Raw genomic sequence first — 11,307 nt, 5'->3', positions numbered from 1 at the left:
TTGTGGTAAATTTAACCACAGGAGAAAAAATCTCATTGTAATCAATGCCTTCTTTCTGAGTGTCACCCCTTATCACTAATCTGGCCTTGTACCTTTTAATGGAACCATCAGACCTTTGTTTGATCTTGTAAACCTATTTGCAAGGTATAGACTTCCTGTGAGGGGGAAGGGGAACAATGTCCCAAGTGTGGTTTGCATATAAAGCTTGAAATTCCTTTAGCGTGGCCTTCTGCCAAGCAGGGTGAGAGGCAGTCTATTGGTAAAACGGGGGCTCATGCATGTGCAAAGGAGTGGAAGTGACCTTAGAAACTAGAGAGGGAGGAGCCTTGGGGGAAATAGATGGGCAAACATAATCCTTTAAATGGGGTGAAGGATTACGTACTGATCCTGGAGGAATGTCTGACAGGGAAAGAAACATGAGAAGTATGAGGGATAACAGGTGGAGAAGGAGAAAGATGATCAGTGGTAAAAAAAGAAGAATGAGAAACAATAGGAAGAGAGGGAATGGGAGAAGGAGGATTAGTAGCAAAAGTGGGAGAATGAGGAAAATTAGGTAAATCTACAAAAGGAGAGGGAGGAAACATTTGTGAGGGAGTAGATGAATAAGGAAATATATGCTCATGAAAGACAACATCCCTAGAATATAAGATAGCATGGTTGGAAAGAGTTATCAACTTATAGCCTTTCTTTCCACAGGGATAGCCAAGAAAGATGCAATGGAGTGCTCTTGTCTAAAACTTGTCGCTTACATATTTGGGTGTGGTGGCATAGCATAAGCATCCAAAAGATCTAATATAATCATAGTTAAGGGGATGATCATGCAATATTTCATATGGGGATATGTTGTTCAGAATAGTGGAGGGAAATCTATTGATGAGGTATGTGCCGTTCTTTTGAGAAGTGTGAAGGATGGTAGTTTGGTGTAGTATACCTTGAGAAGTAAAGAAAGATTTGGACTCAGAACTAGTTCCTAACTCAAAAGTATTATCAGACCTGAAACATTGAACTGAAGTGTGAAATTGAGTTTGAACCATAGAGGTAAAAGCCTTTAAGACAAAAAGGGCATTGTTTTTAGAGGATACTAGGTGTGTCTAAGTTACTCTAGTGTAATCATCTACTAGAGTTAGAAAATACTTGAAATCATTGTAAGTGGGGGTATGGTAGGGCCTCCAAATATCAATATGAACCAACTGAAAAGGGGTTGAAGAATAAATGGTATTGTCGGGGAAGGGCAGTCTCTGTTGTCTAGCCATGGGACAAACATGACATATAAAAAGGTTGTTTGTAAGATATTTTATGAGAAATGAAAGGGAATTTCATCCTATTATAAGGAATGTGACCCATTCTTGTCTATTTTATTGATGGGAATGTATGGATCAAAAGAGGGACCGAGGGGAGGGGGATGATTAATAGAAGTAGAACTAGAACATGTAAAAACAATAGAATCAAAAGTATTAAATTGTGAAGGTAAATTAAAAAAAAAGATTGAACATCATATCCAAGATGGAGGAAATATAGCCCATTATTAGCTCTACCAATTTCCATTGGCTTCTTCAGAAAAGGGCCCTGTAAAAAATATTTAGAAATGGTGAGAACTGCATAACAGTTAAACTATAAAAGGATATAGTAAATGGAAATTAGATTGAATTGGAAAGAGGGAACAAGAAGAACATTGTGAAGAATTATATCACATCTAAGGTGTAGAGAACCCGTGGAGACTTTCACTTTGTAGCCATTTGGTAAAGTTATTAAATAGGGTCTAGCTAGTAGTGTTAAATTGTGAAGTAAGTGTTTGTGAGGGGTCATGTGATTAGTGGCCCCTGAGTCTAAGATCCAAGTGTCTATGGTGAACTGAGACGATGCACAAGCATGGAAGTCCACAGAATTAACTATAGAACTACAGAACAAACATGCAAAATTTACATAAGCAGTGTTTTCTCCAGAAGACAGATTATTATTGTTGACCCCATGGTAGATATGAGATTGTTGCAATAAACTCATAAGGTGTTGATATTGCTCTTGAGTAAAACCATGTGAAGAAATATCAGGAGTTGTGGAACCATTGGGAGAAGCTGATGGAAGATCTCAGGAAGAAGCATCAACATGCACACAAGAGGCTGATCTTTTGTTCTTATTGAACTTGAAATCAGGGGGAAATCCACAGAGATTGTAATACTTTTCAATGGTGTCCCAAGGTTTCTTGCAATATTTGCAAGATATAGACTAATTAAGTCTCTTTGTCTCAAATTGAATTCTCCGATTGAAAGACCTCTGACCATTATTAGGAGAAGAAGAAGCAGAGAAAGAGACAGACTCAGCAGAAAAACCTGGAGAAGATGCTCTCCTTTTATTTTTCATCATGCTGCAGAATAGAGCAACCTTTACTGACAGTTGGGAGAGGGGTCATCATAAGAATGTTGCTCTTGACTGTTGAGTATGAGTCATTTAGCCTAGCAAGAAATCGAAATAGTTTGAGTTCCGTTAGGAATTTAGGAAGGGCTCCACATGAGTAAACATGTCCTACATAAGCTATGTTCATCTCATCCCAAAGACTGCGTAGTCTGGTGAAGTATGAAGCTATATCTGAGGTCCCTTGGGAGATAGAACCAATCTCCCTTTGGATTTGAATGAATCTTGATCCATTTGATTGACCAAACCTCTCATTTATATCCAACCATATTTCTCTAGCAGTGTCATACCCTAAGACACTGGTAGCAATCTCTCTAGATAGAGAATTGGTGATCCAAGCAATCACCATATCGTTACACCTTTCCCAATAGGGGTAATAAGGAGAATCCTCAGTAGGTTTATCATGACGGCCATTAATTAGCCTTAATTTGTTCTTGGAAGAAAGAGACACAAGCATGCTCTTCCTCAAAGCCAAAAAACCAGTACCATCAAAAGGAGGGGAAACCAAGTGAGTACCAGGACTATCAGAAGAGTGAACGTAGAAAGGATGTGAAAAATCTAAGGTGAAAGTTGAAAAACTTTCTGATGAATTAATTTCGTTAATAGCTATAAGCAAAACTCAATTTTAATACCACAAAGACAGAAATAAAAAACTATTAGGCTAAGATTGATGAAAGAAATACAAAAAATTGAAGCTTTTGGAAGATAATACCAATTTTGCTTCAACGACAAAAAATCAGCAGCAAAACTCTTCACGCGTTAACGAGATGATCAGTAGAGGAAGCCCTCAACTACTATTTTGCCATATATGACAGTAGGTACCTTGGAATTTCACCGGAGAACGAAACTTCTTCGAAAGTTAGGGTTTCTTCGAACTTGTCGAAAACCACATAATCCAACCTCAAGGCTAGGATGAGAAGGAAGAGGAGAACAAACGGAGTATATTCACCCGCTCTGATACCATATTAGAATCTTAGAGTGAGCTCATGCAATGAGTTTCAATGCAGGAAACCCTAGCTGTACAGTAGAGAGAAAAGGGAAAAAGAAGCATTGGACAAAATATCTATTTTGATGAATGAATTTTCTAACCTCTTATTTCCAGAAATACAAGTATTTATATTCGTGTTACAATGCGGCTATCTTTACAAAGGTAAAAATAGCTAAAGAATATAAAAGCTATGTGCTATATGTGTGTGTTATTATGTGGGCCGATGGGAGTGGAGTGGGCCTGATCTGAAGAAGTTCGAAACTGAGGCCCAATCTGCTCAACAAAGTGTGTCAAAGATAGTATAGATAGTCATACCAACTTTTAAAACTTTAAACCTATCGCGACCTTTAAGATGAATATCGATAAAAATTTACTGACACTTGGTGTTCACTTCAAATCGATAGATGCGCAATAAATATTTATGTATACTTTTACCATTTAATCATGACTAATTAAAATGTTTATCATCTCATTAAATCACCTGAGATAGTAATTAGCTTGTTTGGTCGTGCATCTAAAATCAACTTATTTTAAAAAATATTTTTCTCTAAAGTACTTTTGGTTAGAAATAATTTAAGTTTGGCTAATCTATCTACACTATATTAAAAGCACGAAAACCCTTAGCGAAATATTGTTCGTATTTTTTACCCTTAAAATAGAGTTCACACTAGACAAAATGGTCATTTATTTATTTTTCTAATATTTAGGTCTTTAATATCAACTATAATTTTAATTATTAAATCTTTTCTTATTTAAACTATATACGAATTAAGTCCTACGAACTTGGGACTCAAAATAAATAAAACTTACTATTCCAAATAAGATCTGTCCTAAACAAATTCGAGACAAAAATCAACACGCAACAATTTGGAACTATGTATTATTGATACGTTTTTCTCTTTCTAATGCTCCTCTATTAATTTACAACTTTGTGCATATTAATTCTCCTTGCACTATCTTCTTATGCACAAAAATATGGACAAAGCCAAAAATTATTTATAAAAAAAAATGAATCTATTGTTCAAGAAATCAAACCTCCCAAAAAATAAACTTTTATACAAATCGTAGAAGTATTTAAAAATTATTAAGAAAATTTATCCGCGTCGACGCTTTTAAGTTGCATATATCTATTGAGATGATGGAGAACCTCTATGGGACATAATTTCTTTCTTTATAGAGTTAGTTAAATAAGACCAACAACTTTTAAATGTATTTTTCTCAACTTCAACTTTAAAAAAAAAATAAAATTCAACATAACTTCAATTTTTTTTCCAGGTTTTAACTAAATTTATGTCCAAACGCTTACTTAATATTTAACCAAACTTTTAAATGTATTTTTCTCAAGAACGTTTTGAAAAAAAAAATATTTTTTTTTGTTTCTCAAAAACTGTTTAGCTTCTACTCAAAAATATATATATATTTTTTTTAAGAGCTTGTCCGAACATGTAAACTTTGAAAAAGAAAACACTTTTAGCCGCACAAAAAAAAAAATGCACGGTCAAACCAGCTATAAATTGATATTGTTGACTGGTTATTGGATGAAATTGTTTAGCAACAAAAAAAAATGTCCCTATGTTAGAGGAGGAAGAGGTCTTTTTAAGGCCGTTTAGTTTTAGCGGTTTAAAGAAAGTGACTATTCAGAGTAATAAAATTCCGTTAGAAATGTAGGATGCGCCGTGCGGCATTTAGCAGAGCCGTTAACATAACGACAAATCCCCTTTGGTTTTCACCTTTTCCCACAGCTCTTTGGAAATTGCAATACTGTGGGCTCCATCTCCTAATTTCTTTCCCTTCTTCATTCGTTTTAGTGGTTCACTAGTTTTAGCTTTGCATGTTCAGTCCAACAAAACTGATTTCTACATTTTGTCTTCACCAAAATTTCTATCCAAAATATCGAAAATAATTACTAGTAAAATTGCTATTATTATTATTTTGCCTTATTTCATAGTTAGATAAGATATAAATTTGTTTGGTGCACCGGGTTTCGTTCACCTAGTCCATAATTTGACATGTAACAGCTTTTTTTCTCCTTTTTTTGTTTTTTCCGGATAAGCGTAATGAAATTTCCTATAATAATTTTCTTGATCCGTATTCTTTTAAACAGAGGCAGAACCAGAATTTTTACGTGACGGGGCACATTATTCTGTTCAACCATTGCCCCATAAATATTTTTAGTATTCAGGGTGCCAACAACTTTAAATTAATCATTTTCAAGGTATATACGTATATATATAGAAAATTTTGGCCAAAGTTTACGAGGTCCGATAACCACTCACCCATACACATGGGCCCGCCTCTGCTTTTAAACCTCAAATTAACAAACCAACCCCAAAAAGAAGGGTGACAAATGCTATTAATTAAGTTGGTTAAAAACAAAAAAATAAAATAATAAAGAAGAACAAGAAAATGTTTAAAGATAGCACCAAATGGTGTAAGTGTAGTGGCGAATGCAAAAACACTAATAATAATTTCTTTCATCTGTTTAAGATTTGATGATAAAATTACTTGAATTATTTTGTACTTATGTTGGTGGAGATAATAGATATTTTATAGAACAGGTTAAGGTGTATGCACGTTGGTTGGATACTACGGTTATGAATAAAGAAATTTAAAGATAGAAAATATTTTGAGTGGCTATTGCAAGAGAAAAAGCATGACATTGCAACTTTTTTTACTTTTTCGCTATCTTCATTGCCTCGCTCGGGGGGCAGGGGTGGGGGGGGGGGGGAGGGGGGGAACATATTAGAAGTTTCTCATATGTCCTTTTCAGTAGAAAAGCTCTTTGATTTTTGATTTAGAAGATGGAAACTTCCCAAATTACAGTAACTTGGATTAAGACACTACTGAAAAAGGATGGAATGGAAATGAAACAAATTATTAATACAAATAATCTCCTTATTTCACATTCTACTCGGTAAGATAACACAAAGATATTGTTATACTGATAATAGTAATATATAATTTAAAACCGATGAATATCAAACATCGCAGCAGTTAAGCAGAGAATTGTAATGAAAACGAAACATTGTATTAGCTTTTCAAAGAATACATTAGTAATATAAAGATTTACGTTACAAACATAAGGTTGTATTAGTTTGTGAAATTTTATTGCTAACGTTATTTTTTCTTATATGGCCAAAATATCTATTCTTTAAAATGTTATTTGCAACTCCTATATAATGTACATATATGTTATACACTAATTATGTACAATAATATATATATATATATATGCCGGTTATCTTTTGAACGGACGACCATTTTTTATCTTAAAAGTAAGATAAAACTTACAAGCAAGAAATTTCCACGAAGCTCCTAAAGCATGTGCACAATGTAATTCAGAAAGTGCAGTTTCATTTGAAAAAAGTATAGCTCTCAACAGAGAAATGTGACTAAAGTGAAGGTAAATTCGGCAGCTACAACTTCCAACAAAGACACATGCAGAGACGGATCAAGGTTTTAAATTTTATGGGTTCAATTTTTAAAATTTTTAGTATTGAACCCATTATATTTTTAAAGTTATGGGTTCATATCTATTATTTTTGTAATTTTAATAATTTTTTACACATAAATTTTTGCTCCGCGTCAAAAGTTATGGGTTCAGTTGAACCCGGTGATACTACACTACACCCGCCTGCATTTATGCCTTATTAATTTGGTGTAACATTGCGGGTGAATAATTTTTTTTAATTAAATCAAAATAACTTGTACAGAATGCACTCGCATAACAATTATGCTTGTTTTAGAAATAGAAGAATATTAAAAAGAGAACCATATATAAAAGAGTTCGTATATATACACACACATCTTTCCTAGTATTTCTTAAGAAAAAATTATTGTCTCTTACTCTTTTCATTCGTGGCCAAATTAAGGCTATAGTTTTCACTTTGACCCATTTGTCCCCTACCATCCAAATGTAGCACATGGAACTCTATTTCAGCCAATCAATTTGATTAAAAAACATATTTAGAAGTTATATCTTCATGGAAGATTCATAAAAACAAGATGTGACTTTTCAGTGCAATTATACTATATCATATTCACATGTAGTGCAAAAGAACAACAAATTCATTTGACGTATCACCTATATATGACTATAAATCTATAAGATCTTAAAGAGACAAGAGAACTAATTTAGAGTGTTTAAATCTCAAATTACAAGTTGTAACTTTTTCTAAAGATCAACTTGATAAATCAAAGAGCATATAACTCCAACCGATAAGAGATTATTATATATTATTTAGCAAGATTAAGGGGCATGTGCTACGTCGATCTATACAATAATAAGTTAATTTTGTTAGATTTTTCATTTATTTCTCTTGAAGAAATATCCATATTTGATTATTTGATCTACAATCTCTCATTTAAAATCTTATAAGAGCTAGTACCTTAGAATTTCATCATCGATATATCTTCAGTGAAGCGACAATATTATTCTCCGTAATCATCATATCACCACGAAAAATCTTTATGTGGTGATATTTTTACTTTTCGTGACACGAAAATCTCATATTTTCTTGTAGTGCATGAAATTACATAAACAAGATCTTTTTTTCTTTATGTAGATTTATTATTCATGGCCAAACCTCTAAGCCAAAATTGTCAAGCTATGCCCCCGTGCCCCCAATAACACATGCATGGAATTTATTTGAAGTATCCAAAATGCACAGCCAATTCTAACCATAGGAGTTATTGTGTTCATATACTCTAGCAAATAAGTTAACAACCTATAGCTTTGTGTCTAAAATCTTCTCTATCAATACACACCCCTACTCATTAATTATGGTTTTTAGCAAAATGAACCTAGCATGTGTACTCCATGTGCAAAAATGTGGAAACAAGGGGCATTGCCTATCACATCATTTTTATTAATGCAATTAATTTTTTTCTCTCTATTCACAACATATTTGCATTTCATTGATTCATATATCAACTTAATTCTACAAAAAATCTCCTCAAAAGTTTTTCTTTGTGTTGTCACGTTTAAGGAATGCTCTTCTTTTGACAGTGATCTATGTAGTGATCGGTATTTATAAAGCTTGCATTAAGATTCCATGCATTCTCTCTCCTCTTCACGTAAGTGGATATGTTGAAAACGGTTATATATTTTGATTGGAACCTTTAAAGTCAAAACTCCGATACGATACTGGTTGACCTGTTCACTCATATGCCCTCGTCACCTTCAGATCATGAGTCCGTCTCTTAGTACAAAATAGTTGTCGCATGCATTTTAAGCCCCCGTTTGGCCATAGATTTTGTCATATTTTTTCCAAAATTTTTTGGCAAAACCTGTTTGTTAATAGATTTTATCCATATTTTGGCAGATTTTAAAAATAAATTTTTCAAACCCAAAACTAGCTCTACACATATTTTTGGTCCAAAATATTACCTTTGGATTTTTTAACAATTTAAAAAATTACCCCAAACTTTTATATTTTATAAAAAAAAATGCACCATATATTATGACCCAACTAATCCACAAGTTAGTTACTATCATCTTTTTTGACGGATGGATCTTGTAATATTATTGCAATTTGACAAATTGTGGTAGCTAGTGATTGTATTATTAGCATTTGATATTCAAATATCAGGTTATGATTTTAGGATAATGTATTATGTAGTTCATTATAAAAATGATGATTTTGTGCCTAACTTAACTATGTTCCGGACTATGGTTTGTGATAGTGATAATGAATAACATCGATAAAGGTTCTGCGTATACAAGATTAGCAAGTTTGTTTGTTTGGTATTGTTGGGTAATTTTAATAGTTTATAGAACTCAGCAGTATAAGTCACGTTTCATAGATATCCAAATAGTTTTTCATCTTCAAACCAAACTTCACCCAAATCAAATTTTTTAAATAAATCTGAAAATTTATGGACAAACGGTAGCTTAATAAATGACATCTAATTAGTTCTTATAAGTATTCATGCATTTGTCTTCCATAAATAAGATAAGCGGGGCTTTGTGTTTCCTTATAGTACAGTCTCTCTCGCTGTGTATATCGTAGCACATATATATCAACTTGAAGAATTAAGTACCTAATTATTATACAGATATGAATTTGTTTTTCCAATTGATGTATCTAATAGAAGCATTAAAATTGTTTAATTATTTGGTATAGGCAGCAATACGAAAATATTTTGGCCCGTCAAAACATAAATTAATGTAAACATATTTATTTTGGCAATCAACATCTATAGCCTGTTTGGCCAAGCTGAAAAAATCAGCTTATTTTGAGAAGCGTTTTTTTCAAAAGTGCTTTTCAAAAAAGTACTTTTGGAGAAAAACAGTTTGTGTTTGGCTAATCAATTTAAAAAGCACTTTTGATCAATAATTTGTGTTTGGCCAAACTTTTCAAAAAGTATTTTTATGTGTCAAATTACAAATAAGAACATGAAGAGATTTGCTTAATAGTTAATATTATATAAATAGATAAATAATTATAATTTTTTATTATTAAATATAATAATTAAGTTTTTTATTTTATTTAAGTAAAATATAAAAATAAAATTGAAAAGTACTTTATTCTTTCAAGATAATTTAAATATATCAAAAATCATCCAATAAATATGAAAATCTTGAACTCTATAGGAAATAAAACCAAATCACCCTGTAATTAATATACCTACGCCATTTAGCTGTCATAGATTTACGCTACCGGTTTGGCACAGGGTGAGCGGTACATAGACTGTTTCGTGGTTATTATACATAATATAAAAATAAAGATTAAATGCTTATTTATTTATTAAAGAAAATCATTATCCATGGTAGATCGTTCTTGAGGATCGTGTATAGGGTTTGGCTTTACAGTTTATACAAGATTTTAAGAGTGTTAACTTTCTATCTTCGCCTTATAGACTACACAACAGGGATCTTCACCAAAATTTATTATACACTCTATACATATATCCATAGAAGCAACACCTTATCATTCCTACATGTCTTACTAATTGAATTAGGTCAGTTATTAATTTTAATACATGTGATAACTTACATTCTCAGGTATAGGGGTTGGGATATACTGAACTTAGCTGATCTAATCATAGATTATTTGAAAAAACTTTCAATTCTAGATAGTTTTTCACGACCCGAGTTTATAGACAAATTGCTGAAATGGAAAATCAAAGAAGTGAATTATTTTTCAGATTTAAATAATTATGATGTTCTAAATTATGATGGTATAGAAGTAAGGGTTGAAAAATAAGAGGGTAAAGCTGATGTTTTAGGGGTTGAAGAAAAAAAAGATATTTATGGTAAACTATTTGTTTATTTGGTCATTTTTAGTTGTAGTGTTTATTTGATAAGACATTTTTGTGTATGTAGTGATTTTTAAAAATAGTTAGTTTATAACGCTAAATGCGAGGTAAATCTGATATAAGCCCTGCTCACCTAGAATTAGACTATCCTTCCGCCTTTTTGCTGAACTAGCAAACCGGGTAAGCGCGAGTGACTTGTGATGACCCAAAAGGTCATCTTATGTTTTATAACTCGAATCTGCGTTCTTAAGCCTTAAAAATCTCATTTTTATCTTTCTCGATTTGCGTGTACAGTCCGGGTAGGTTTTCGGAAAGCTTTTATGTTGAAAACTAATGAAAATAAGAATTTTTACCTTAAAAGTTAATTTTAGTTGACTTCGGTCAATATTTTTGGTAAACGGATCCGGTTCCGTACTTTGACTGTCACAGTGGGTCCATATCGAATTATGGGACCTGAGCGTATGCCCAGAATTGAATTTGGAGGTATCTAGCTTGAGTTATGAATTTGTGATGAAAATTAAAAGTTTGTAAATTATTTATTTTTAAGAATTGATTGATATTTGGCATTATTAGTATCGGGTTCGTATTTTGGTTCCGTAGCCCCATATAGGTTCATTATAATATTTAAGACATGTCTGTAAAATTTGGTG

The 11,307-nt window shown here is 32.4% G+C and overlaps 1 protein-coding gene across 1 annotated transcript in view; it reads right to left on the bottom strand.

Annotated features, from left to right (window-relative positions):
- LOC138898491 (uncharacterized) overlaps window positions 1-5,196 on the bottom strand; it is a 6,365-nt gene extending 1,169 nt beyond the window's left edge. The window contains exons 1-5 of the mRNA XM_070184560.1: window positions 5,100-5,196; window positions 2,525-3,015; window positions 2,270-2,379; window positions 932-993; window positions 383-559 (exon numbers count right to left, since the gene is read on the bottom strand). Of these exons, the coding sequence (XP_070040661.1) occupies window positions 383-559; window positions 932-993; window positions 2,270-2,379; window positions 2,525-3,015; window positions 5,100-5,196 (937 nt within the window). The remainder of the gene's footprint in view (window positions 1-382; window positions 560-931; window positions 994-2,269; window positions 2,380-2,524; window positions 3,016-5,099) is intronic.
- Window positions 5,197-11,307: the final 6,111 nt, after the last annotated feature.

Source organism: Nicotiana tomentosiformis, chromosome 9, assembly GCF_000390325.3.
Source record: "Nicotiana tomentosiformis chromosome 9, ASM39032v3, whole genome shotgun sequence".
In the NCBI taxonomy this organism is placed as follows: domain Eukaryota; kingdom Viridiplantae; phylum Streptophyta; class Magnoliopsida; order Solanales; family Solanaceae; genus Nicotiana; species Nicotiana tomentosiformis.
This window is presented reverse-complemented; position numbering and strand designations above follow the sequence as displayed.